The sequence below is a fragment of the Mastomys coucha genome, unplaced genomic scaffold, assembly GCF_008632895.1.
Source record: "Mastomys coucha isolate ucsf_1 unplaced genomic scaffold, UCSF_Mcou_1 pScaffold15, whole genome shotgun sequence".
In the NCBI taxonomy this organism is placed as follows: Eukaryota; Metazoa; Chordata; class Mammalia; order Rodentia; family Muridae; genus Mastomys; species Mastomys coucha.
The window spans coordinates 21,811,280-21,837,669 of NW_022196897.1; the positions used below are offsets into that span (position 1 = coordinate 21,811,280).

Sequence of the window (26,390 nt, forward strand, 5' to 3'; positions counted from 1 at the left end):
GTATTTTCACTATTGCTGTAGATGAGCATCTACATAAGACTGTTAAATTGATTGTTGTTTTATAACAACTTTTATAATACTTATTTTTATTGTTATCATATTTTATAAATTTTAAGGAATATGACAAAAAAGATATTGTAGGTATTGAAGGGGGGTCTATGGGAGGAGCAGCGGTACAAAAGGGAAACAAGAATGTGATTCAATTCTATTTAACTAAAATATGTTTTTAAATGTTAACAAATTCAGATAAATTGAAATCATGTTAACTTTTTTCATCATAATGCAATAAAAGTTTAAAAAACGAATGAATGAATGAATGAATAAATAAATAAATAAATAAATAAATAGAATGGTTTAGTTAAGCCCTGAGAGGTCAAAATCTGTACTAAGTATAAATGGCCTAAATGCACCCATTAAAGGACTAGAGATTGGCAGAGTGCATTCCAAAAAGTGCCATAAGCATATCTTCCCTTAAGAAATGTGTCTCAAAGCCAGTCATGAAGGCACATGTCTGTAATCCCTGCACTGAGGAGGTGAGGCAGGATGTGAGGCCAGCCTGGTCAACACATATATAATGCTTGTGCTGTCTAGTTTTATGTCAACTTGACAAAAACCAGTCATTTAGAAAGAAGGAAGTTCAACTGAGAAAATGCCTCCACCAAGCCGGCCTATGAGCAAGCCAGTGTTTACTTTCTACATTGATTATTGATATAGGAGGGCACAGCCCAGTGGGGACAGGAAGATTCCAGAGCTAAGGGTCCTGGGTGCTATAAGGAAGCAGACAGAGTAAGCCACAGGGAGTAAGCTTGTGAGCAGGATTCCTCCCGGGCTTCCGCAAGAGTTCCTGCCTCCAGTGCCTGCCCTGACTCCCTTTAATTATGATGTGATGAGGAAAAGTAGGCAAAATAAACCCTTTTCTCCTCAAGTTGCTTAGGATCATGGTGTTTTATTGCAGCAATAGAAACCCTAGGACTATACACATGGTAGCTTTGAAAGTGTGGAAAAAAAGAGAACTTAACTGGAAGGAATATCTATACTCATATAAAACTATGTAATTAACAGTCAAATATGGCCAGGCGGTGGTGGCGCAAGCCTTTAATCCCAGCACTTGGGAGGCAGAGGCAGGCGGATTTCTGAGTTCAAGGCCAGCCTGGTCTACAAAGTGAGCTCCAGGACAGCCAGGGCTATACAGAGAAACCCTGTCTCGAAAAAAACCAAAAAAAAAAAACCAAAAAACAAAACAAAAAAACAGTCAAATGTGATGCACTCATCAGCTAGTCCACTAGGAAGACATGGTGATCCTAAGCAACATTCAATGGCTCTGAAAAATACATCTGTGAAACAAAAACTGACAGAGCTGAAAAGAAAACAGTAGATAAATTCACAATTACGATTAGAACTTTCAACACAGTTCTCTCAAAAACTGACAAACAGTTAGACCCTACAAAACTGAACAAAGACACTGTTAACAGAGAGTCTACTTGACCTTCATGGAGCACCTCCCCATCAACAGCAGAGCATGTATGGCTCCCTGTACCCCAAGGCACAGACCACACACATTCTCTAGTGGGTTATTACACCTCTATGGGTTTGCAAGAACTGGATTAGTGTTCTCCCCAAGCACAACAGACTCAAACTAGAAATCAGAAACAAAATCCTCTCTGTACATGGAAACCACATTTTAAGTATCTAAGTCATCAATACATCATCTAAATAAAAATTTAAATGTACTAAAAATTGTAAATAAAACATGAAAATCTGTGAAGCAAGAGGGAGATCTGGACACAAAACACCCTAGAAATGAGGAAAAGTCTCACATGGAGGCTCACATCCATAATTCTATCATTTAGGGGCTGGGACAGGAGGATCACTGCAAATTCCAAACAAGCCTGAGCTAGGGAGTAAGAGTCTGCCTTTAGCCGGGCGTGGTGGCGCACGCCTTTAATCCCAGCACTTGGGAGGCAGAGGCAGGTGGATTTCTGAGTTCGAGGCCAGCCTGGTCTACAGAGTGAGCTCCAGGACAGCCAGGGCTATACAGAGAAACCCTGTCTCGAAAAACCAAAAAAAAAAAAAAAAAAAAAAAAAAAAAAAAAAAAAAAAAAAAAAAAAAAAAAAAAAAAGAGTCTGCCTTTAAATTTTTAATAAATAAATAAACCTGACAAGGGGCTTGAGAGTTGGCTCAGTAGTTAAGTGCACTGGCTGCTCTTCCAGAGGTCCTGAGTTTAGTTCCCAGCAAGCACATGGAGTCTCACATACCACATATAGCGGGATCTGATGCCCTCTTCTTGCCTACAGGCATTCATGCAGAAGGAGTTTTCATATACATAAAATACATAAATAAATCTTTGAAAAAATCTGACAGAAGAGTATAAGTCTCTCAGCCCTTATCAGAGAAACTTCTGTTTGCAGTAGATGACAATTAACACAGAGACCTACAACTGGCCCAGCTGCAGAGTAAGAGACTTAAATGGGACGTGTGTCTCACAGTCCCTCTCCCAAGGCTCAGGGACCATTGCAGAAGGTGGGTGGAGGACTACAAGGGAAGACTACAAGGGCAAAGTGGGGCAGGTGTACATGTGAACACACAGCAGTAGTGATAGCATGTGTAAGACCTGTGCAAGCTTGAGCTAGCCCAAATCCATGAGTGGAATAGGAAAGTGGGTAGGTACATCATTCTTCTTCTGGCTAAGGAGCTACTGGCAACTGATGGCTACTGAGAGAGAGAGGATCTGTTTTCTCTAAGAGTGGTACAGCCTCTGGGAAGTCAACCACACCCCAGCGGAAGGCCATACATCCACAAGCTTGTGAGCAGCACAAATCGGACTTGATGGGTTTATTTAAAAAAAAAAAAAAAAAAGAAAGAAAGAAAAGAGGCCCCAAAGTTGGGTAGATAGGGAAGGAAGGTGTTGGGGATTAGTTCTAATGCTTTGAATTAATCTAGCCCCCAAAGTCGGGAACCTTCATGTCCAAATGCTAAAGATCCTTGTCCCCAATTGTTTTTGACTAATCAATAAAGAGCCAATGGCCAACAGCTGGGCAGGTAGACTGAGATGGGACCTTGAGATTTTCATAGGCTAGGAGCTGGGGAGAAGAAGGAGCCAGGGAATCGTCATGACTCAGGGGAGAGGATGGGATGTAAGATCTGCAGAGAGAAAGTCAAGCAGCCATGTAAGAATTTGGGTAAGTGGCCACTGGCCACTTCCCTGATTGGGCCTAGCGAAGGAGGGGAAGGTTTAGGAGTCTACCGGAGGGGAGCATTTGCTGGCAGGGTAAGGGTTACGAGTACCCCAATAGCCTTTAAGCTAGTCATGGCATATCATAAACCAACTAGTGTGTGTGTGTGTGTGTGTGTGTGTGTGTGTGTGTGTGTGTGTGTGTTTCATTCGCAAATCCAAAGAGATCCTGGGTGGGTGGCTGGGAGGACGACCTACCAGGAGCCAAAAGCGATGTAGCTCAGCTCACTGCTATGGGAAGGGTTAATCTTGGAGGAGTTGGGGGAGGAAGTGAATAGGATTTTTAAAAAAACATGAAATTTTCAAAGAAATAATAAAATACAAGGGTAAGTCTCAAATCAGTCCATTATGCTTCCATCTCAGGATCTAGAAAATTAGCAAAATAAACCCAAAGCAAATAGAAAATAATAGAAATCAATGAAATTGAAAGAAAAAAAATGATATGTAACTATGAATGAAACAGTTGCTTTTGGAAAAATTATCAATAAAGCCAATTAACTTCTAGGAAGGCTAAGAAAAGAGATGATATAAATTATCAATACAAAACAAGTTGCTACAACCTTTGTAGACATCAAAAGAATGAGGAACTGTTACAAACAATTCTATGTACATTTGATAACTTACATCAAACAAAGCAATTCCTTAAAAATACAAACTGCCACAGTTCACTAAAACCATGTGAACAATCCTTTGATTATTAAGGAAACTAAATTTGAAATTTTCAGACTTTCAAAGAAGTTAAATCTGCAGACTCAGGAGACTTCCTGGAAGTTTTTTATCTTATATTTAAAGAATAATTATTACCAATTATACAGTCTTTTCTAGGAAGTAGAACTGGTGTGGGGGAGTACTTTCCAATTCATTTCATGAATCTGGAGTTATCAAATAGACAAAAACAGTGTAAAATCAAGAAAACAGCTAATAATAATTCTCATGAACATATCGTAGAAATTCTTAACAAAATTAGCAAAGAGAATTTGCCAATAACGAGTATAAATCACCACCAAATGAGATTTTAGGAAATACAAGGTTGTTCAATATTCAATATAATCTACCATGTTAACAAGATTTAAAAAGAAAAAAAAAACACATGATCAATTGATGCAGAAAGGGCATCTAAAAATTCATCCATTAGTCATGATATTCTCAGAAAAATGTGAACAGAAACTTCTTCAATTTGGTTCAGATATCTACAGCTGAATCCATAGTCAAATACTTGATAGTGACTATTTTCCCTGTGATCAACTGCTCAACAAGGTTGCTAAGCTCACTGCCCTGCTTCTGCATTAAGCAAGAGCAAGAAAGGAAAGGCTAGTTAGAGACCTACAGACAGTAATGATGTTCCTATATAATATCAGCCAACACATCAAAATTAGAGGCACAACTCAACCTATAACCATTCAAAATAAAAACCAGAGTAGTTTGGGGCCAGTAAGATGGCTCAGGGGCTAAAGACACTTGTAGACAAACCCAGTGACCTCAGTTCTTTACTCGGGGACAAGAGAAAGGAGAGGGCATGCCTGCAAACTGCCTCTGACTTCCACACATGCAGTATAATTAGCTCCCACAAGCACAGTAAATAAAAATGCAACTTCAAAAAGTATCCACACTTATCTACCAAAACATGGGTATACCTGTATGCTTAAAAAGTATAAATGTTGTGAAAGAAATCAAAGAGCCAAATACTGTGGATAAATAAGAAAGCTCAATGTGAAATGTGAAATAGGTTCAAATCTTACACAGAGTTAAGAGCAATGCCTTTCAAAATTCCAAGAGAAGCATTCTTGATATAGACAAAATTATTCTAAAAGTCATAGGACAGACAACTCTAACAAGCTTGAAAGCATAATAATAAAAATACCAATAATAAATGTATATATGCATATATGTACCTGGGAGGCCGAAGCAGGGGATTGTCAGAAGGTTGAGAATAGACAGGGCCACATAGTGAGTTCCAGGCCAACCAGAGCTACATATTGGAGTTCTCTGTCTCAAAGGAGAGGAGGAGGATGGGGAGGGAGGAGGGGGAGGGGGAAAGGGGAGAAGCTCTACTGACTTGGTATACAGCTTCAGTAACAGTGCTATATGGTACTAACAAAGGGACCCATGTCCACAACTTCTGTCACAGGTTCAAAAGCAAAGACCACCTTTCCACAAATGCTGTGGGTCTGGTTTTCCCAAGGGAGAAGGGGGAACCTCAACTCAAGTTCACATCTTATATAAAAATTAACTTTAAAATGTATATTATGCTTAAATATTATATGAAATATAAAATTTGTAGAAAACTAGAAACTTTTCCAGAAAAGTTCTTATACTTGGCAAAGGTTCTCATACTTGATACCTAAACAATTCATAAATGAACAAAACAGAGACACTGGACCTGCTCAGACTTTAAAGCTTTCACCACATGAACGATTGTGTTAAGGGGGAAGGACATGCCTACTGAAGCAAGCATCTACACACGCAGAGGGATCCCAACTAGACTAAGCCAAGAACCCTGGAAAGTCAGTAGTAAAAAATCAAGTGATCCAACTAAGAAACGACCTAAAGAGACTTGCATGAAGACCCACAGATGAGGGATTGGCCTGTGAAGAGCTTTGCACACACAGCACTGGTCACTAGGGACTCAATGACACCTGTGGGAGTGACCACAACAGCAAAACCACATACAAGAGAAGACACCAGGAGTTGGACCCTTCATATGCCACAGCCACATGTAAGTGAATAATTTAGTTTTCTCCTAAAAGCTAAGCACACAGCTACTGAACACTGAGCAAATGCTTTCACACCACAGGAATAAAAGCTGACACTGTGTTAGAGCCTGTGCCTGAGCACAGCCCCTGCAATAGTTCCACATTAGGCAGTCAGCGATATCCTCCGGCTGGTGAAGGAACAAGCATGGTGTATCCACACCCTGGGTTACTTATCAATAAAACTAACGATTAGCACATGAGGCTGCTCTTGGTAAGACTGGATAAATAAAAGCCAATCTCCAAAGACAGCATACTGTAATCTGTATATCTATTGACACAGTGCCTTTCCCAGTCAGGCTTCTGTTGTTATGACAAACACCATGACAAAAGCAACCTGGGAAGGAAAGAGTGTATTGTAGCTTACAAATTATAGTCTGTCACTAAGAGAAGGTGAGACAAGAGCTCAAGACAGGGACCTGGAGCAGAAGTCCCAGAGGTGCTGCTTACAGGCTTACTCCCCGTGGCTTGCTCAGTCTGCTTTCTTATAAAACGTTGGACCCCAAGTCTGGGGCTGTGCCCTCCCATGACAATTATTATCAACCAAGAAAATGCCCCACAGACTTTCCTGCAGGCCAATCTGTTGGGGATCCCTCTTCCCAGACCACAGGAGCTTGTGTCATGTTGACAAAAACTAATGAGCACACCTCAAAAAAAGATAAAATTATAGTGGGCAGACAAGAGGAGTGGCCCCTGGGGCTCTGGAGGAGGCAGTGGGGATGAGCATGGCCATAAGGGGCCAGCAGTAGGAATGGTACTATGGTAGGAATAGTATAGCTTATGATACTTTGGTATCTTGGGGCTTCACAAGCAAACCCAAAGACAAGCTGCCTCTCCCCAGATCAGCTAGTCTTAGAGACAGGAAATGACTTCTCTTCCAGCACACTTCTGACAAGCCAACCAACAAACACTATTCCATATTCCCATCTACCTTGTCCCTGTAAGCTTTCTGTTGCTGTAATAAAACATCGTCCAAAGGCAATATGGGGAGGAAAGGGGTTTTCCCAGCTTACACTTCTAGGGGTAGTCTATCATTCAGGGAAGCCAAGGTAGGAGCCAGAAAGGAACCTGGAGGCAGAATTTAAAACAAAGACCAAGGAAGATGCAGCTTCCTGACTTGCTCTCCATGGCTTGCTCAGAGTTTCTAATACAACTCAAGTCTGCCTGCCCAGGGGTAGCATCTCCCACAGTGGGCTGGGCCCTTCCACATCAATTATTAATCAAGAAAATGCCCCACAGGGGGCTCGATAGATGTAGCTGACAGATATGGTGCAGCAGTTAAGAGAACTGGGGTCTGCTCTTCTACAGGACTCCACATTCAATTTCCAGCACCCACGTTGTAGTTCATAATCATTTGTAACCCCAGTTCCAGGGGCTCTGACACCACTTTCTGGCTTCCTAGTACTCAGAATGGCATGCAGGCAAAATACCCATACACATAAAGTAAACAAACATTTTACAGAGAGAGAGAGAGAGAGAGAGAGAGAGAGAGAGAGAGGCCCCAAAGGCTGGAGAAAAGGCTCAGTGGTTAAGAGTACTTACTGATCTTGCAGAGGATCCAGATTCACTTCCCAGCTCCCACATGCAACTTGCTCACAGCCACCTGTAACTCAGGATGCCCTCAGCTGATACCTGCTCATGGGCTGTATGTAAATTCCTTCAGTCTCATCCATATACATATAAATAAAAACAATAAATCAATCCTAAAGAAAAAGGAAATGTCCTACAAACACACCCACAGGCTAATCTGATGGAGGCAACTCCTCAATTGAGGTCCCCTCTTCCTAAGTGGGTCTGGCATAGGCCAAGGTGACAAAAACAAACTAGCACATTCTCCAGCATCAGGCTCCTGCCATCCAAGACACCAGATGCCTGACAAGCAAACAATATACCTGTGGCACAGAGCCACGGCCATTTTCACTAGATGGGCTGAAGTCTGCTTACCTTACCTCTACTTTGCCCTGCACACAGAAGCTGCATAGAAAGCGCAGGCCCATTCTGCCTCTACTCTGCAAGCTCCTGTCCACCCTGACACTTCCCTGTCTGGCCCTGCCCAGCAACAGGATGTACTTACTGTTCCTCTTAGGAACCATGAGCTGAAAACCATCTTTCCAAGAGCAATCTCATGACCCACTGGCCAGAAATCACTGGATTAAACTCAAGAGTCCTGGTTCAGAAGCCATGTTGGTGTTTTCAGATACTACCACAGGGGTCAAAGCACACGCTGCACCTCTATTACCTTGTCACTTGATCTTAGTTAGATAAGGAATGAGCATGCCTGCATTATTCCTTAAAGTGCACATAAATCCATAATCACTCAAAACAAATCCTATATTTTAAAAAAGAACAATTAACTACTCTGCCAATCCAAATAATCGAGGCTTTATCTCTCACAAGTCTGCAAGAGTGAGCCAGTTGCTTCTGTAGCAGAAGGAATCAAGAAGCTGGCCGGTCCATTGTCTAACTAAGCTGCACAGCCCGGGGCAGGAGGCCAAGGAGAAGACAGCTCCTCCCGCATGCACAGGAAGCCACAGTTTCTGACAGAACTTCCTGAAGCTGGCTTGCTGGCCTCATTGCACTCACTACAGCAAGCACCAAGTGTCCTCCTCTCAAGGCAAGCCTGTATCCGGACAGTTCACAGAAACTTTCCAGATTCAAGCTGCAGGAAGCCAGGGCCCAAGGCTGGTCGCAAAACTACTTTCCCTGTTTTCAGTAAATCTTGGTTTAATGTATTTTCTATCAAAACAAAAAAGAGCAACACCTGGTAATTTTACCAAAACAAGCTCGGCTCTGAAAAGAAAAGAGCCTGTGAGGAGGGGGATGTGGGGTATGGGGACCTTCCTTTGCCATCAGAGCTACCCTGAGGGGGCCAGGGGCCCACAGGGGCCAGCAGGGCCCATAGGAGACGACGAGGGAAAGCCACTCCTTATCCTTACCTGCTGCAGGGTGAGACACCAGAGGGATCCATCTGAGGTCTCCTGTCCTCTGGCAATGAGGAACAAGGGCCTACTACCACAATGTGGCCTTTCTTAAGACCTGTCACACCGGAGTGATGACTGTGGCTCACGTGTTCCACTTGATATGTACCACAGGTTTTGAACAAGAGCTCACTACCTTCTTCCTGAGGGTTTTAATTCTTTGAGCATGATGGGTATTTTCAGGCTTTCTTTACCCTGCTTCAGCACTGAGCAAGTGGTTTTGTGAGGGTTGTTTTTTTTTTTTAATTTACTTATTTTTGTTTTGTTTCTTCTGCTTTGGTGCATGACAACTGGCTCTTCATTTGCAGGTTTCCAGTTTTAAACCTGCGTGTCCTATGTCCTTTTGATCCCTCAACTCATCCCACTGCCCAGCGAAGAACTGATTTGTCTCAGCGTAACTACAGCACCCTCTATCTGATGCTTCAAACGCTGGCAGTTCCAATGCCTCTGGAGACGCAGGGGATACTTTGGGTATCTATAAATTATGCAGGACCAGCAGTTTTGAAGCAATGTTTTGTTGCTTAATTAATTTCAACACTCTCGAAAGAAAGGGAGATGAAAAGAGGTGGGGAAAGGAAGGAGGGAGGGGTAGCTCACATGCTGCCCATGGAGGCCACCACCAAGGCTTGCTTCAGCAGAAGGAAGAAGCAAGAGCCAGACAACAGAAATCGCCCATCCGTCCTGACCATTGTAGGACAACACCTCCTCTGCCCTCCCAGCCTGACTTCACCACACAGGCCCTACCCACTTGTACCATCTCACCCTGGAATCCTCTCCATTTGCATCTAGGCTAGCCTGTCACTTGCCCATCTTTATGTCAGGGAATGGCTGCTCCTGACACCATATCAAGTCCAACAGCTACCTCCCCAACCTCTGTCCACACTCAGCCTCCCACTGCCACCTCCCTTCCCCCACCTATGTCCACACTCAGTCCCCCACTGCCACCTCCCCTCCCCTACCTCTGTCCACACTCAGCCCCCACTGCCACCTCCCCTCACTCTTGGAGGAGCTTGTGTTTGCTACTTTATGGATCTTCCTTCTTCCACTCCTTTCCCACTCTTTCAACCCCTGAATATTAGGAGAAAAAAATGGATAAAGGGGAAAGTGGGCAACCTTACTGTTAGACTATTTTCTGCTGATTAGGGGTAATGGAGTTCTTGGGCAAGTTTGATTTTCACTGTCAGGATATCTAACTTCTTTTTGTTTCTTCTTTGTGCATGACTACTTAACAAACCACAGCCAACAACCCAAACTCACCTCAAGGGACCCTAGCATTTATCTATCCTCTGAAAAGTCCCCAGAATCCCAAATGTCACACAATATCAGAAACTATCTGCAGCTGGCAAAATCACACCTCTGCTAGAGCATGAGGCAAATCATAGTCAGCTGCAATGGACAATCTGAAGCAGTCCCGTATCCCCACTCCTGGGATTAAAATAAAAACATATTCCTATTTCTGTGTTTTTCAAAGAAACCAAAATTCTCACTACACTTCCAGCCCAGCAGTCTTGCTTCTGAGCCTTTTCTGAGACCAACCCCAATCTCTGAGAGTGGGTACATCAGCCTGTCACTTTCAGCATGTGGCCGAAAGACCTTTGGAGTGGAGGCTGTTCTCAGGAGTCTGCAGAAATGGAGACAATGTATTGAGACTGCAAAGGATTTCCAGCACCCTAGTCCAGATGCTTCCCCAGTCTGATGCACCTTTGGCATTTTTAACTTCAAGCAGCAGCAGTACCTAGAGAGCCTTTCTAAGGCAGCTGAGGGCCAGCAGCACGTCTGGTGACTAATAGCAGGAGTGGTCAGAGTGCCTCACTGTGTGAGGCAGACTCTGCACTGAGAGTAGTCTAGCCTCCTGCTCTCTGGGCTTCCTTGTCCTCTGGACAGTCTTTGGAGCCTTCCCAAAACATTCCTGCACTTGGTTCCTATGTTGTGTTCATGCAGAGCTCCAGCTGAGAAGAAGGCGGAGAGCCACTTCTCACCCTGCCCTCCCCACCTTTCCCCTTGAACTAGGGCCAGAGCTCTTGAGAATGAGATGTTTTTCTGAGAACAGGCTAGAGGTCAGATGAAGAGAGGACTGCCAGGCCTCTCCCAGGAAGAGCTCTTAGAGGAGCCTAGGCCCATGTGCAGGCTGAGTAATTACAGGCGAACTATCGTGAGCCTCTTGCCCTGCTCACCTTCCACTAAAATGCACAGTGCAGCATGGTGGTGAAATGTGCTTATTAATGTCACTCGTTTGACCCCCGCTCTCCTGCCCTGAGCTCAATGTTAGAAGAAAATGATAGGGATAGATTGTGCCCCTGTCAGGCTTCCAGAGACTTCCAGAGAGCCGAGCTATCAAAGGCCATCTGCTGCACACAGCCAAGCAGTCTGCATGACCCCAAAGGTGCAGCCAGGATGCTACAGATACTGACAGACTGAGAACAACAGGAAGCTGTGAGACCCAAGCCCGGGCCTGAGCCTCCAGGGCCCCTGGACTGTGCATGGCAGAGCAGGCGCTCCCAGGCAGGCCTGATGCACAGAGAGCCACTTCAGGCCCAATTCATCAAAACACTTCAGCTTCTCAAATCAGGGGCATTTTTATTAGCTTCCCCAAGAGTTTTATGGCACAAAGCCATACCTAATGATTCTATTTTATGGAAAGTTAGACGTTCCAACTGGGCTTTGAAGACAGGAGGCCAGTCAGCCGCAAATCTTTGTCAAAAAGGACCCTTTCCATCTCTTCATAAGCATCTCAATGGTAGGGAAGGAGAGTTTTTGTTTTCTTGATTTTTTTTTTTTTTAAATCTTCTTTCTGCAGTGAGGATCTGATGCAGACTCACCAAAGAGGTTCTCAATGGGGGCTAACTTTACTCAGCCATCCTTCCCAGGGAACATCTCAAAACATCTTCATTGCAGCTAAGCAGAGGCCACAGATGCTGCTATACACAGCTAATGATGCACATGATGGCCCCATGACAAAGAATTTCCTGATTATTGGCCCTGACTTTGAGAAGGCCAGACTTAGAGCTCCTGTCCACACACTGAGCTAATCACTGTACAAGTTCCCTGCTGGCTGTGAGCAAGAACAACACACTCAGAATACTCCTACTCCTGGGACATACAAGACAACTCCAAAACTAGAGGTGACCTTAGAAATCAATGAATCTCATTAAAGGTGAAAAAAGACCACCACAGATGTCAAAACCTGTTACAGCCAGAGTCAGGAAATCATCCCCACATTCCATGGCCTCAGCAGGCCCCCTGACTCTCACTCCTAACCACTCCTTCGCCATGGCTTTCCTCTTCTGGTCCTCCTAAGTTCCGAGAGGGAAGATGCATAGTTTCCATACAGGGACTGAAGTAGACAGAGAGCAGAACAGACAACCTGGTATTATGTCTTACCACATCGTAGCCCGTTGGGGCTCGGTTCCGGGAAGCCACCACCCCGACTCCCGTGATGGGGTCCATTGGTGTCTCTGGCAAGGCTTCTGAAAGCTCTTTGACTTCAGGCATGGTGGCTTGGTCCTGGTTTGGAAAAGGAAATGGAGAGCAAACAATTCAAACTCAGTGTTTAACGTGAGTGAGCAAGGTTTCAAGTAGACCGAGAATCCTGGGGCAGCTATTCTTAGTGAGTTCTACATTCCTTACCTGGCCTAATCTGACCCTGAACTCAGACCAAGAATTCAACCACCACACCTCAAGCTGTTATTATGGAATGCTGAGGGCTCATATCAGGAGGCAATTTCCACTCAATCACAAAAGCACATTATCATATATTCCAGGCTGGCCTTGAACTCCTGTCTTCTTGCCTCTACTTCCTGCCTGAGTGCTCACATTACAAGTGTGTACACCTAGTTTTATGTGGTGCCAGGGATGGAACCCTGTATGCAGGCTAGACAAGCATACTACCCACTGAACTACCTGCCCAGCCCCACATTATTCTTAACTCTACTCCCAACTGCCTGATTTCTGACCAGGGACCAATATTGGACAAGCCACCCCTGGTAAAGTCTGTCCGTCACACAGTGCTCCTATATGGAGCTTCCAAACAATTGCTAGACGTTCTACAGACAGAGAATCCAATGAGCTCCAAACCAGGGAAGGCCTCTGGGCACAGGCACAGGAGGTGTGTGCAGCTCCAGACTCCACACTTACAAGACAGTGTCTGAACAAGAAATTAAACCTTGGGGAGCCCCAGTATTCTCTCAACTGTAAAATGAGGTCTTGATCCACACCGGGGCTGTTGTGAAAACAGAGAGAGAACTTAAAAGAGGGGCCCAGAAAGGCACACGATAGGCACTCAGAAAACAGCAGATGGACTGGAGGGCTTAAGGGCACATGGGTTCTTAGGGCACTATGGCTTGAGCCAGACAAGAGGCACCACTTCTTTGTCTAGTTTAACCCCCAGGTCAAGTGGCACTTACTCAAAGCTAAGCACTAACAGTGATCCCAATTCTCACTGGACTCTTGGATGAAAAGACGATGCGTGGAATTAATATTTTGCTGCTGGCTGCCTCTGCCCAGGACCAGCAGAGGAGGCTGATGAAATACAGACAGCAGTGGGCCTGGTTGCCTGAGTGGCTGTGCACCAGAATCCAAATAAAAACATCCACACCTGATATGGAGTACTGTTACTGGGCAAGCAGTGGGAAAGGACAAAATAAGTTCCACCTCACTCTGCAGCAATTAAACCCTACAGGCTGTGAAGCTCTCAGAGCTAGCTACAGCTTCTAAAGCAAACATCCTGCCTGAAGAGGCAGCGGGAGGCACTTTCAGCCTCTTATCAAAAAAGCACTGCCCACTCAGGATGCCTGTAGCCTACCTCGCAGGAACCATCAAATTGTTACATGCAGGTCACCCATTTAGTCAGCAGAACCCACAGAGCACATTGGAAACAGACTTGGTCCTGGTTAGGGCTTGGCAGTACCTGGCACCTTGCCCCTTAGCCAAGTTATAGCGTTATATTTTATTTACTTCTACCAAAAATAAGTGTACAACAGCCAGGGGGTGCAGGGCAGGAGGTAGAGACCTGGCTGCACTTCTCTATTCTTTCCTTGTTTGGATTTTCATTTTCTAGGCAGCTTTTATCTAAGATAGCTCAGTATTTAGTGTTCTGGCACCCAGTAGGTATTGAGTAAATATTTATCATGTGACTCCACACGTGTGACCCCAATATGGGTTTAGGGTTAACTATCTGCACCTGCCCAATTCAGAGCAAATCTCTAAAAATGCCCTTGTCCCTGAAAAATCCTGTATGGGGCAAGTGGGGAGGAAAGGCACATAAAAATCACACGGCTGCAGTTTGCAAAAATATTGGTACCTGATGTCTGTTACCAAAGATGCTTTGCAATTAACAACTCATTAGCAGAATGTACGAATCCTGCCAGTGTTAAATATCATGCTGTGAATTTAATAAAGAACATGTGAAGCAAAAAAAAATTATATTTTAAATCCTACTGCCTATAGAGAGAAAGAGGGATGGGGAATAAAGAGGAGAAAAAGAAATGAAGGAAAAGAGAAGAAGGGATGGAGGGAGACAGAAAAGAGAGAGATTATGAGCACATACAAAGACTATCTCATTTGCTGGGAGATCCATGTTCCCCAATGGCAAAGCACTCCACGAGGCATAATGACAATTCTCTTGCTTGCTGTCAATTGCAAGAGGGTGAATATGCTCGCAAAGGGAAGATACTGCTCCCATAATGCACCTCGGGAGCCATCCAGCAGCAGCTTCCAAGATGGCTGCGGGCAGCCTCCAGCTGAAGCAGACAAAGAGCCAGGCCTCAGAGCTCAGGAGCCCAGCTTGCCCAGCCCACTGCAGGTCTGGCTCAGCCAGCACTGTCATCTCCACGCTCGCCCCGCCTCTCTCCCTTGGTTGCCTGGTTGCTGTGCCCTGGGGATCAAGGCAGCCTTTGTGCCTCGGAGACAAATGGCTGTTCCAGGGGCTTCAGCCCACTTGGCGGTGGGGCATGGCCGCCACCAGCCAAGGAGCCTCTTAATGAGAAACGCCCAAGATATCCATGGCAGAGGCCATCGCTCAAAGTGGCTTGCCCTGAATTACATATTTTCTGACTGCAAATTACTTTTAACAGCGTCTCTACAGTCACTTCAATTGACCTTCCTAACAAAAGGCCATTTATTAACTTGCACTCCATGTTTCCTCAGGCTGCCTGTAGCCTCCAGCCAGAAGAGAAGGCAAGGGAGCAGAACAGGACCCTGCAGCTCAGGGTCCTGAGCCAGGCCTCTATTGGGAAGGAGAGGGGCCATAAATGCAAGCCCAACAGAGGGCCAGAAAGGGGAGAGCAAGGGAGCATGTGTCAAGACCGACATTGAGCAGCCAGGCAGGAGGTGACTCCGTGTAAAACACAAAGGGCCTTCCTGCAACTCCTGGTTCCATCACAGTGACTCCACGGCCATGTTTGTACAGAACTCTGCACATCCTGAGGACTTTCTTGGTTCCTTAACATCGGATACTCGCCTCAGAGCTGGAGGGCCCAAAGCTAGCCTTAATTTACATAAGCAGAAACTGAGGCTTGGTCCCAGATACTCAGCGCGCTGGTGGCTGACACAGGCAGGGGATCCTCCTCAGTCCAGTCTGTGCACTGTTCCACTGCACACGGAGACCAACATCCCGCCCAAATGGGAAAGCAGGTTCAACACTAATTATATTTTAAAATGCCAGAGCACTTTTTTCCCCTGGCCATAGCTCAATAAGTAAAGCAAAGGGGAGAAACGTACGGAAAGATAAAAGTAACCTGGGATTAATTTTCCTCACACCTCAGTTTCGAGATTCAACATTCCCCTCATAAATAATTTACAACAATAAAAATGAGCTAAGGCCATGTTTGTGTAGGACAGAGGTAAATTCAGGCCTAATGAGGGAGATCTGAGCTCGGCACAGGAGGGAATGGGTTGATCTATGGCCTGGCATGTGCAGGATCCACAGCACACAGGGGCTCCATTACCATGCGCAAGTAGCAGGGCCAACCGACTTAGAGGAAGGGAGCAGAGAGGCAACACTGTGCCATCCAGCTGTGGCCACAGGAACTGTCCACAGTGAAAGCCAGAGTGGAGTCCCTATTTGGGTAACTAGATGGCAGATATTGAGCCAATCTGAAACCAGCGGGTTCTCAACACAGGCCAGGCAAGGAAGAAAGGTATTGGGCACTTGGGAGTCACATCTGCTCTTAGCCATGGTGACAGTGACCTCGAGCTGTCCCCCTAAGGTAACTTTCCAGATGTCAGTCCCCAATGACCTTTCTTGAGTGGGTATGTGGCCTCTGCCAGATCATTCCCAGGCTGAGGGCCGCAGAGCTCTGCTCCAGGCATCTGATCTTGTGTCTCTCTGAGAGATCCCTCCTCAAGACAAGAGAGTAAAGCAAGAGTATGGGCAAGCACTTCAAACGTGAATTTGGTCTTCCAAGGGAGGGGGTGTTTTCCCCTCCACACTATACTACATGCATTTGCAATGGAGGACTGGCCAGGAGGAGGTCTGGTTCCCTACAGCATAGCACCTCAAGAACACTGTCATCCCAGGTTCACAGAGAAGTGAACTTCATAGTTTAACTATGAAGCCCTTCACAGTGTGGTGGGCAGACAGCATACTGCTCCCTTGTAGCTGATCAAAAAAATTACCACAACCATGCACTTAATCCCTAAAAGTCAGCAGTTCTGGGCTTAAATGAAGCTGCTCATTGTTTCAGAATCAAAGGCTGCCTCAGGCCCCAGCAGGGAGAACGTGAAGCTACTGTAGCACAGCTGAAGACTCGGGGGAACTTTGATATCATCTCTGTTTAATTTCCACGGCCTTAGTGAGCCTGGGATTTATCTCGTTTTATCAACTCCAGTACTAAAATCAAAACCCAGCTAACAATACGCAGTCGCTCCACAGAGGCCCTTCTAGCGGTGAGGAGTGGGCCAGGGAGTTCACAGGGCTTTCCAGAGCATGGACTGCAGGGGGTGGGAGCTGTTGCCTTCAGAGAAGGCCTGGCCTCCCTGCCACCCCAGCCTTCCTGCAGAAAGCATGGGCAAGGCTGACTCAGAAGCAATGCCAGCACCTGCCCACCAGGGCTTAAGGAGTGATCTTCTGAAAAGAGTAATTTCAAAGTACCAAAGGGGGAGGGGGTTGCAGGTTAAACTGGAAGACCATAATTGAAATAACAAAACCAGTAGGTTAATTAAGTCCCTACAGAAGGATGAACTGTGTCCAGTTTGCTTGGGGTCTAAGCTCAAGGGCACCCAAAACACAAACTGCCCATACCCTGCTGTGTGTGGGGCAGGAAAGGGAGACATTTTCCCCCTCCAAGGCCACAGGGGCAGACTCTCTCCCCAGAGAAGCTGCTGCTCCAGCCAGGTGTCCTTGGACAGGGAGGACTCTGCACCTCTCTCCCAGGGGCCCCATGCTCACTCTGGAACCCCAAGGACAAGCATTGCTCTGCAGACAAGGAAGAGACAAAAGGACATCCATTACCTTCAACATGTCACATTACACAGAAGACAGAGGAACAGAACCTACCTCACCTGGAGGCTTCAAGCTGAGACCAGGTGCCATGAAGCACCCAGGAGAGTGTGTGCAGCTAGCAATCAGGCTGCCTGAGAGACAGAGAGTGCGCACAGCTGGAAAGCATCCGCTGGAGATCCTCAAGAGAGGCCCTGGTACAGCTGCACCTGGGTGTGTGCACGGCTAAGTTGGTGGTGACCCATCAGAAGTCAAATCCCTGGGGCAATTGCCATTGAATAGGCAGGTGGCAACAGGCCACTTACTACTGGGAGGGCTGTTCTGATACCACTGAACGATAGCAAACATTTTTCTAAGCTCTCCTAGGTCACAGAGAATTTTCCAGCTGGGAAACGGAACAATGGACAGCACGTCCCTTTCCCCTAGTAAAGGTCCAGGTTTTTCCTAATGAAAGGGTCTGGTACACAAATGCATCAAATTCAATCAGACCTTTCTCACTTAGATTAATCATTTGAGGACCACACATATTTCCCATAAAGCATTACAGGGCAGGTTCTCTCTAAAAACAAATGTAGGATGGAGCTTCCAGCACTGCCCAGACAAAGCTGCCCAAAGGAACCCAGCTCTGCACAAAGCCCTGGAATATAGCCGGAAGGTAGAGTCCACCAGAACACAGGAGAACCTCATCCTGCCTTATTTATGATTGGAGCAAATAAGGGTTGATCCTGCCCATTCCTATCACGTCTAACCTGGTCTACCACACTGGAAGACCCTGACAGAAGGAAAATGGTCAGAAAACAAAATCATCCCAGGAAGTCACAAGAGCAAAGGTCTTTTATATTTCATGCTATAGTATAATTAAGTCATACACTGTCCTGATGGCCAGTGTCAGAGTATAAATGCCATGTTACCTCGGTGTCAGGCTTTTGCCTTTCCCATCTTGAGTGTTTCTCTAGTACATTCATCAATCCAATCAGTCCATCTGACAGCTGACAGATCCACAAGGGCCTTCCAGTTCTCTCGTAAAACTCAGGAGTGTATCTGGTACCTTGCTGGCTGACTTTCCCTGTATATCCCACTGGCACCATCAACTTGGCTCACCTCAACACATCCTCACACATTCCCTCCCTAACAGGGCTGTGCATCTGTGGATAGTCAGGGTGAGAGGAATATTCTCTTGCATTTGGGATACAGGAGTGTCTCCTGGGAACCTGCTAAAACCCACAGCCCTGAGCCCCATACTGGAAACAGACTCCTGGGGGCTGCCAGGGACTGGGGACAAAGAGCCCAAGAAGCTGCATTCTCAGAGGGTCCCTGCTGATGCTAAAACTGCTGGTCACAACTGCAATTCAAGAACCCAAAGGTTGGTCTTTATGATATGTTTGATAAGCAAACGGTGAATGAGTGAAATGAAATGAACTTAAAGGTGACCTTCCATTGAGAAGAATCTCTAATCCTCTGTCTGCTGATCACAGGTCAGCCGAGAGTACCAGGTTCTCTCCCACAGACACCTATCCCCACCATTCAACATGCCAGGCACTTCTCGAATTTTCCCAAGCCTTCTCCAACTGCCCATGCAGACAAATGCCATCACCCAGAGCTCTAATAGCATAGGTCTTAGCATATGCATATGCTCGCATACACAAGCATGAACAAATGAGTGCACACACAGCCTTGCTACTCGGGCTACACACTTTCCTCATGTTGTTCAAAGGTGTGCTATGTGCACCATGCTGATAGTTGGTGCTCAATACATGCTCTACATATGGATAAAGAGTGAATGAGTGAAGTTCTTGCCCTCTCAAATACTGCCCAAATTTCAGTGGATTAAGGAGACTGCATCATACTACAGAAGCAACAGTGATAGCAAGTCTACCTGGCCCCTTCTAGTGGGACCCCTGGCAGGGTCACTGAAGTCCTGGAAGGACAAACTGAACTCCAGAAGTACCCATGTGTGGAGGGAAGGAGGCTCTGCATGCAGTCATTGGTAAAGTCTGGATCCCGATGCAGTGGTGATGTATGAGGGCCTGGAAGGGGCTCAGAGTGTCCCAGTTGGCTGCAAGGAGAATGTCCTGAGGAGCTTGTCCCTCTACAAACAGCAGCCCTACCCTGGCTCTGGGTCTGAGCTGAGACTGAATAATGCAGTGCAGACTGGGAGCAGTTCCACAGTGCAGAGTAGCAGCTGAAAGGTGTGAACCCGGGGTTCAGGGAATATCTCCAAGGCAAGGGGTTGCAAATGAAGATTCACCTCCTTCAGAGGGAAGAGCTAGCCTCCCTAGAGACAGAAGTGGGGATGGCATAAGTCTTGCACAGTGGTAGGAACAAGCCTAGATTTCTGGGGGCACAGCAGGCAACAGATGGGCTATGAAACTACTTTATGAAATGCCAAAACAAGTTCAACTAAACTCCGTTTTTTAAAAAAAACCAGGGCACTGCTGCCTACCCCTTGGACTGAGCAAGTGTGCCTAGGGGAAGAAGGGAAGGAAGCCAGTGGTCCAAAAGTATACCAAGACTTCAGTTCTGTTTTTCCCACCTACATGGCCTTTATCAAGCCTCTCCAAGCTTCCTAGGTTACTAGTGTAGGGATGGCCAGCAGAGCATAAGGTGGAGAAGGCACAGCTCTGGAGTCAGACCAGAATGCCAGTCGAAGTGCAGACACTCACAGCTGTGTGGCTCTACACAAATCAATCAACCCAGGCCTGAGTTTTCACCAAAAGAAGCAGGAGTACTTGGTATATTTTCTCTATGGGGTGACAAGGTGCATAAAACATCTAGAATTGTATCAGAGAACACACTCTATAGAGTAAAAAGGCAACTTAAAGAAGGAAGTTATTTGCCAACCATATCTGCTGATAATATATGATGAGGAGTTATATCCAAATCGATAAAGAGCCACAGCTAAACAAGAGTCAACTTACTCATTTTTAGTGGCCAAATTACTTGAACAAACATTTCTCTAAGGCTGAGAGATGCACAGATCACATGCAGCACAGAAGATGTTCAACTAGGAAGTTCCTGGGAAGTGCCAGTTAAAACCCAAACCACAGTGAAGTGTCTTACACCCATCCTGCTGGATACCCCCAAGAAGAAAAGCAAGTGCCCAGAGGGTAACAAACGTTGGGAGAATATGGAGAAATCAGAAGCTTTGATGTTACTGGTAGGAATGTACACAACAGCCATCACTTTATGAGGGAAAGTATGCTAATTCCCCTGAGGATTAAAAATAATATTTCCACATGATCCATTTCTAGCTATATATACTCCCAAAGAATTGAACAAAGACTTGTCAGAACAGCCTCATTCAATGACCAAAATATGCTGAATGAGTAAGTGAAATACAGTCAATACGTCCAATCATGCATCATTCAGCCTTCAAAAGGAAGGAAAATATGACCTATACCATAACACGATGAACTGTGTGGATATTGTACTAAGTAAAATAAGCCAGTCAGAAAAAGTTACACGGCCTACAATTCCAGCTCCATAAGACTCCAAGCATGGTCACACCCAGGGAGACCATGGAGGAATTGAATGGAGGTTGCCAGGAGCCCTAAGAAAGGGACTTGTTTAATGATTTCAACTTTGCAAGCCAAAAAAAGTTCTGGAGATTAGGGCTGGAGAGATGATTCAGCCTTGGAAACACAAGAGGATCTGATTTTAGTCCCCAGAGCCCATGTCAAAAGCCAGACAGAAGGGAGTGGTGTCACTGGAGAGATGGCTCTGCTCAGCTGTAAAGGGCACTGGTGCCCCTCCAAAGGAGCTGGGTTCAGTTCCAAGCACCCACATGGTGACTCACATCCACCTGCAACCCCAGTTCCAGGGAATCTGGTGGGCTCCATCCTCGGGGATGCATACAGCACACTGACATACATGCAAGCAAAGCATTCATGCACATAAAATACAATAAAGTTATATATTTATATAAGTAAATATATAGATAAAAGCCAAGAAATGGTGACACACACTGTAGTCCATTACTGAGGAGACAGAGACAGGAAGCTTTTTGGGCCACTCTGGTCATGCTAGTCTAATCACCACAGATCCAAACCAATGACAAAACCTGCCTCAAAAAAGAACGAGGTGGATGGTTCTGAGAAACAGCACCCAAGGCTGACCTCTGGCTTCCACACACATGCTGATGTACACAAACACACTGAGAGAAAAGCTCTACAGAGGAGCTGCAAAACACTGTGACTACGCCATCACTGATCTGTGAACACTGGCTAAACGGTTAAAGTTTATGTTGTCTACATCTAATACTTTTCTAAAAGTATCTAGAACTGTGGTTCTCGAATTTCAGCAGCCACAGAACACCCCAAATGTGTTTACCAAGTACACAGGTTCCAGAGCCCCTTTCCTAGAGGTTCTGCCTCAGTGACGTCTGGGGATAGAGTCCTGGAATCTACATTTTCATTGACTCCTCGGGCTTATTGGGCCCATTATAAACTCATGTTAGAGAGCAGAAGAAATGGCTCATCCGTTAAGACTGCTCTTACAGAGGACCTAACTTTGGTTCCCAACACCTGCGTTGGGTGGCTCACAGCCACCTGTAACTCCAGCTCCAGGGGCTCCAATACCCTCTTCTGGCCTCAAAGAGTAGCTGCAGTCATGTGCATAAGTCTACACACACACACACACCTACACACACACACACACACATGAGCACACACACAAACACACGTAAAAATAAATCTTAAAACAAACTCATGTATGGGCCAAGAAAATGGCTCAGTAAATAAAGGCACTTGCCACTAAGCCTGATGATCTGAGCTTGATCCCTGGGGCCTACATGGTGGAGAGAGAAGATCAACTCCTACAAGTTGTCCTTTGACCTCCCCACACATGGAACTCTCACCCCACTATCACACACAAAGATGATTTTTAAAAGAATCATGTATTTCTCTACTTTAATGACTATCCTGTCTTGATCAGTATCTAGTTTTTTTAACTTTTAAAAAAGTAGATGTGGCAAGTGCACACATATCTGTATGTACAGATAAAAAGAACACAGGAATAAAAAAAAAAAATCCCAGCTAGAAGGCCAACTAGAGGGCCTCCTTCCTCAAAGAAGCTGAGCCACTGAGCTCCCATGTGTGGTCCTGGGATCTGGGCCCATGGGGCTCTCGTATTTCTGCCAGAACAAGCTTAGCATCTTCCCAAGAGTGTGTCAACTAAACCAAACACATGCCCATAGGATGTCCCCAATAAGGGAGTAATGTCACACCCTGCTGGGGGCTCTACTGACTAGGCAGCTGGAGCAGGGGACTGGCTCAAGCTCCTGCTCTGCGGAAGACACTGAGAAACCACAATTCCCTGGGGCTGCAGAGGAAGCTGAGGCCAGGGGAAGCTCCAGGGACAGCAGAAGAGACTGGAGAGGAAGCAGTTTACTGCAGGCACCCTACCGTCCCTTATCCCCAACTGGCAAAGAAGGCCCTGCTCGACACCTGCAGCCAGTGACCAGCGTCCTCAGCTCAACCACATCCAGCTATGCAGTCATTTGTCACCTTCCTTGTGCCAACCGTACTCCACACTTCCCATACTCAACCCCAGCACCATCATTATGTGGGTGTGTGGTGAGGCCATCGCAGAGGGACCCAAGCCACGGACTTTTAATCCCCATGAAGCAGATCTGCCGATGGAACAGGCAGAAAGTCAATGTTGGGACTCTCCCTCACTCCTTAAGCCCTGAGAGGCTTCCAGCCACTGTTTTCCCATGGCCATGTGGTCTTGTAACACACACAAACTCAAGATATTCCTGGATTATTTTTCTGATGGGGCCTGACCCCAGCAACAAATCATGTAGCCAGTAGGCCTGCAGAGTGCTGGGTCCCACTTAATTCCCACGAGGCCCTCTGCCTCTGGAAGGATCAAGGGCCTTCCTGACTGATGATCCTTATGGCATAAGTATTATTTGCAAGCCACTTTTACAACTAAGAAAATGGGGATTCAAGAAAGGGATAGTGCCTTAGTAGGGTCACCTGAGGTTTAAAGCACGCACTAGAACTCAACCCAAGCCCTCAAAATCAACCCACGTTCACTCTAGCATAGCTTTCGATTGCCCCAAGAAGGCCTTTCTTAGGCCTGCAAAGAGGCACTCAAAATAAGCAAACTAAATAAGCAAACTTCGTTACCAAATGCCTAACAGTAATTGCTGACCCCAGGCTGGGAGATGTAGCTAGATGGTAAAGTTCACCCACGTGCACAAGTTTGGTGCTAAGCCCTAGAAAGAACTGCTTTTACTGATAAATTCACCACACTAACTCGGGCACTACGTTAAAGTCTCCTGCAACGCTTCGTTTTTATCCCACCATGACCCTATAGATAGCTTCAGTCTAGTGCCAAGAAATGTCGACCCACTTCATTCATTTCACCGACAGCACCTCCTGAGTAGAAAAGCCAGACACGGGCTAGGGTTTCGTTCGCCTTGCTCTTAACTTCGATGGAATGTTCTAGAGTGGTCTAGGTCCATCACTATAGGTACAGCAAAGGTCTTTAGCCTGTATCAGGGGCACAAAAACCAGAGGAAGGAATGGGCGATGTAAACAAGAGAGGGTGATTTTATACTCGATGAACCAACCAGTCGACCTCCGTTGGTCTTGGTGCCCCAGTCCCTGTAGAAGCCATAATTCTCAGAGAGACCCTGTTAAATATGAGTGTGGCACAAGTTCTGAAAGCATCCCCAAGTGATTTCCCAGATGGCAAGAAAGATGCCACCATCTCTGGTAACTAACCTCTTGCCTGCTCGGAGTTTTTCAGTTAGTATAGGTTTCTACAGGGCTTATCTTCTAACTTTTCCAAGGCAGCTAGCTGATAAGATTCACCAGCCCTGTTAAAGGGAGATAGGATCCAGCCAGCTGTCGGGAAACATAGGAGATTACCCCAACAAGGCATCACCAGAAACAAAGGCCCTGAAAGAGGAGCCTTGCCTGCTGCCTGCCAATGTGGCTGAAATCCAGGTCTCCCGTGGGGGCAGGGAATAGGGGCTATGGCCATTTGCCTTGGGCCTGCCTTGTCTTGCTGAATGGATCGTTGGGATCAGGGGACAGAAGAGATAGGCTTATGATTTAGGGACAGCTGTGTGCTAAAGACAAAGGAAAACAAAGATGCTCCTGGGTCTACCTTATTCACTGTGTCTGTCTCTGAGGATGTGGTCCCTGGTGCTGTGCTAAGCAGCCCCTTGGGCCTCACTTGCCCTGGCTGGAGTCATTGCAAGGGGAAGCTCATCAACATGCCCACCACGCTTTCTGGATGGCTGGTCACCTTGCAGACAGGTGCCCTACAGTTCGGGTGCCCCCAGGTAATGATGTCTGAGGGTCAGGTGCGCGCTCACCCGCACCCACGTGACAGCTGAGCTGGACCCCAGGCCAGGCGAATCAAGGGAACTGTCCCCAGCGTGTGCCCCCGTGGAGATCATCGCCCCTCACCTGGCTCCACCCTCGGAGCGCTGCTGCCACTCGAGTCCCCAGCTCGCTCCAGCCGCAAGGCCGAGCCGGAGACCCCGAGAGCCTGCGGCACCGCGCCGGGCGGAGGCCGCCCTCCCGGGGCCTGTCCCCACGCGGGGCCGGGCGAGCCGCCCGCAGGCCTGGGCCCGGCCGGCTCCTCCCGTGCCCGCCCGCCCCCGCCCGTCTTCCCGCGCGGGCCTCACTTAACTGTTCCCCGCTGGGGCGGCGGCGGCTGCGGCGGCGGCGGGTCCCGGCTCCGTCTCACGCAGAAGCAGCTTCTCATCGCCCGGGCGGCGCGGGAGGAGCCGGGCCCGGGGCCCAGGCGGCTGCAGCCGGCGCCGCAGCTCGAGCGCAGCCTCCCCGGGAGCGGCGGCGGCGAGGGGCGGGGCGCGGCCTGGCGGCGGCGGCGGCGGCAGCGGCGGCGGCGGCAGCAGCAGCGGCTCGGGCCGGGGCCGGGGCCAGGGCGGGAGGGGCGCGCAGCCTGCAGCGGAGCCCGGGAGCGCACCGCCCTGTGGCCCCCGGCGCCCTCGGTCCCCGCCCCCAGTCGGCCCCCGCTCAGCTTTGCTAGGCCTCGCCGTCCCCCTCGCCCGCCGCTCAGCTCGGCTGTAGGTCCCAGCAAGACGCTCCGACACCCAGGCCTGCAGGCCCGGAGTGGCCCTTTGCAGAGACGCCTTCCCACCTGTCCCTTGTAAGCTTGACTGCACCCCGGGGCGATCCCCTCTGCTCTGCCCACTACCTGGCTAACCTAATGCGGTGCTGCCGGGCCTCAGACTGACCCCACTCTCAAAGCAGGTCTCAGCTCGCGCCCCTCTTGCTGGGTAAATGATTTCCCCACAGAGGCCTAGGGGCAAGCATTGAGGAGGCATCTAGAGTAAGATGCCTGCCCCTGCAGTGCCCCGGGAAAGGTACAGAAGTCTGGAAAAATTGGAGCAGGACCCTCAGGCTGTAAGAAAAGGCAGCAGCCTCTTTTGATCCTTGAACCACCTGCCCATACACAGCGAGGCCTGTAGGCCCTGGAGGGGACATGTGCTAAACTGGATATGTAAAACAGAGGATCACACAGTAACGGGCTTGGATTTGCTCCTGCATCAGAACCCATAGTCACACATCCCATGCTTTTCCAAAATAGCCAAATCCTGAAGCAAAGGGTGCCAAGCAGGCTGTCGAGGAAAAGATCCTGTGGGGACAATTTTCAAATGTGTGCATACAATCCAGGTATTTGTGTCACTCAGAAACACCACTGATCCAAATGGGTTTATAACAAATCCAAACACACCATAAGGAAGCAGACAATCTGTGTTTTTAAACTGGTACAGAGCCCAGCGTGATGGTGCTCAATTTAATTCCAGCCCTCAGGATGCAGAGGCAGGCAGATCTCTGAGTTCAACGCTAGCCTGGTCTACATAGTGTGTTGCAGGAAAGCCACAGAGGGCTTTGAAAAGAGACCCTGTCTCCAACAAAAACTTGCTACAGGCAAAGGAAAAAAATAATGTATTTACAGGTTTATCATAACCCTGATATCAAGATCTAACAGAGATAGCACCAAAAAG

At 47.2% G+C, this 26,390-nt stretch overlaps 1 protein-coding gene across 4 annotated transcripts in view; it reads right to left on the reverse strand.

The window, feature by feature from the left end:
• Mvb12b (multivesicular body subunit 12B) overlaps positions 1 to 25,681 on the reverse strand; it is a 163,512-nt gene extending 137,831 nt beyond the window's left edge. Inside the window, exons 1-2 of one of the 4 annotated variants that reach the window (XR_004118528.1) lie at positions 25,049 to 25,235; positions 12,343 to 12,465 (exon numbers count right to left, since the gene is read on the reverse strand). Coding sequence is in view for 3 of the 4 variants with exons in the window: in XM_031369925.1 (XP_031225785.1) it covers positions 12,343 to 12,465; positions 25,049 to 25,123 (198 nt within the window). In the remaining variant the exon portion in view is untranslated. Of the gene's footprint in view, positions 1 to 12,342; positions 12,466 to 25,048; positions 25,240 to 25,585 lie in introns of those variants that run through there. The other 3 variants (XM_031369922.1, XM_031369925.1, XM_031369924.1) reach the window with 3 other exon arrangements.
• Positions 25,682 to 26,390: the final 709 nt, after the last annotated feature.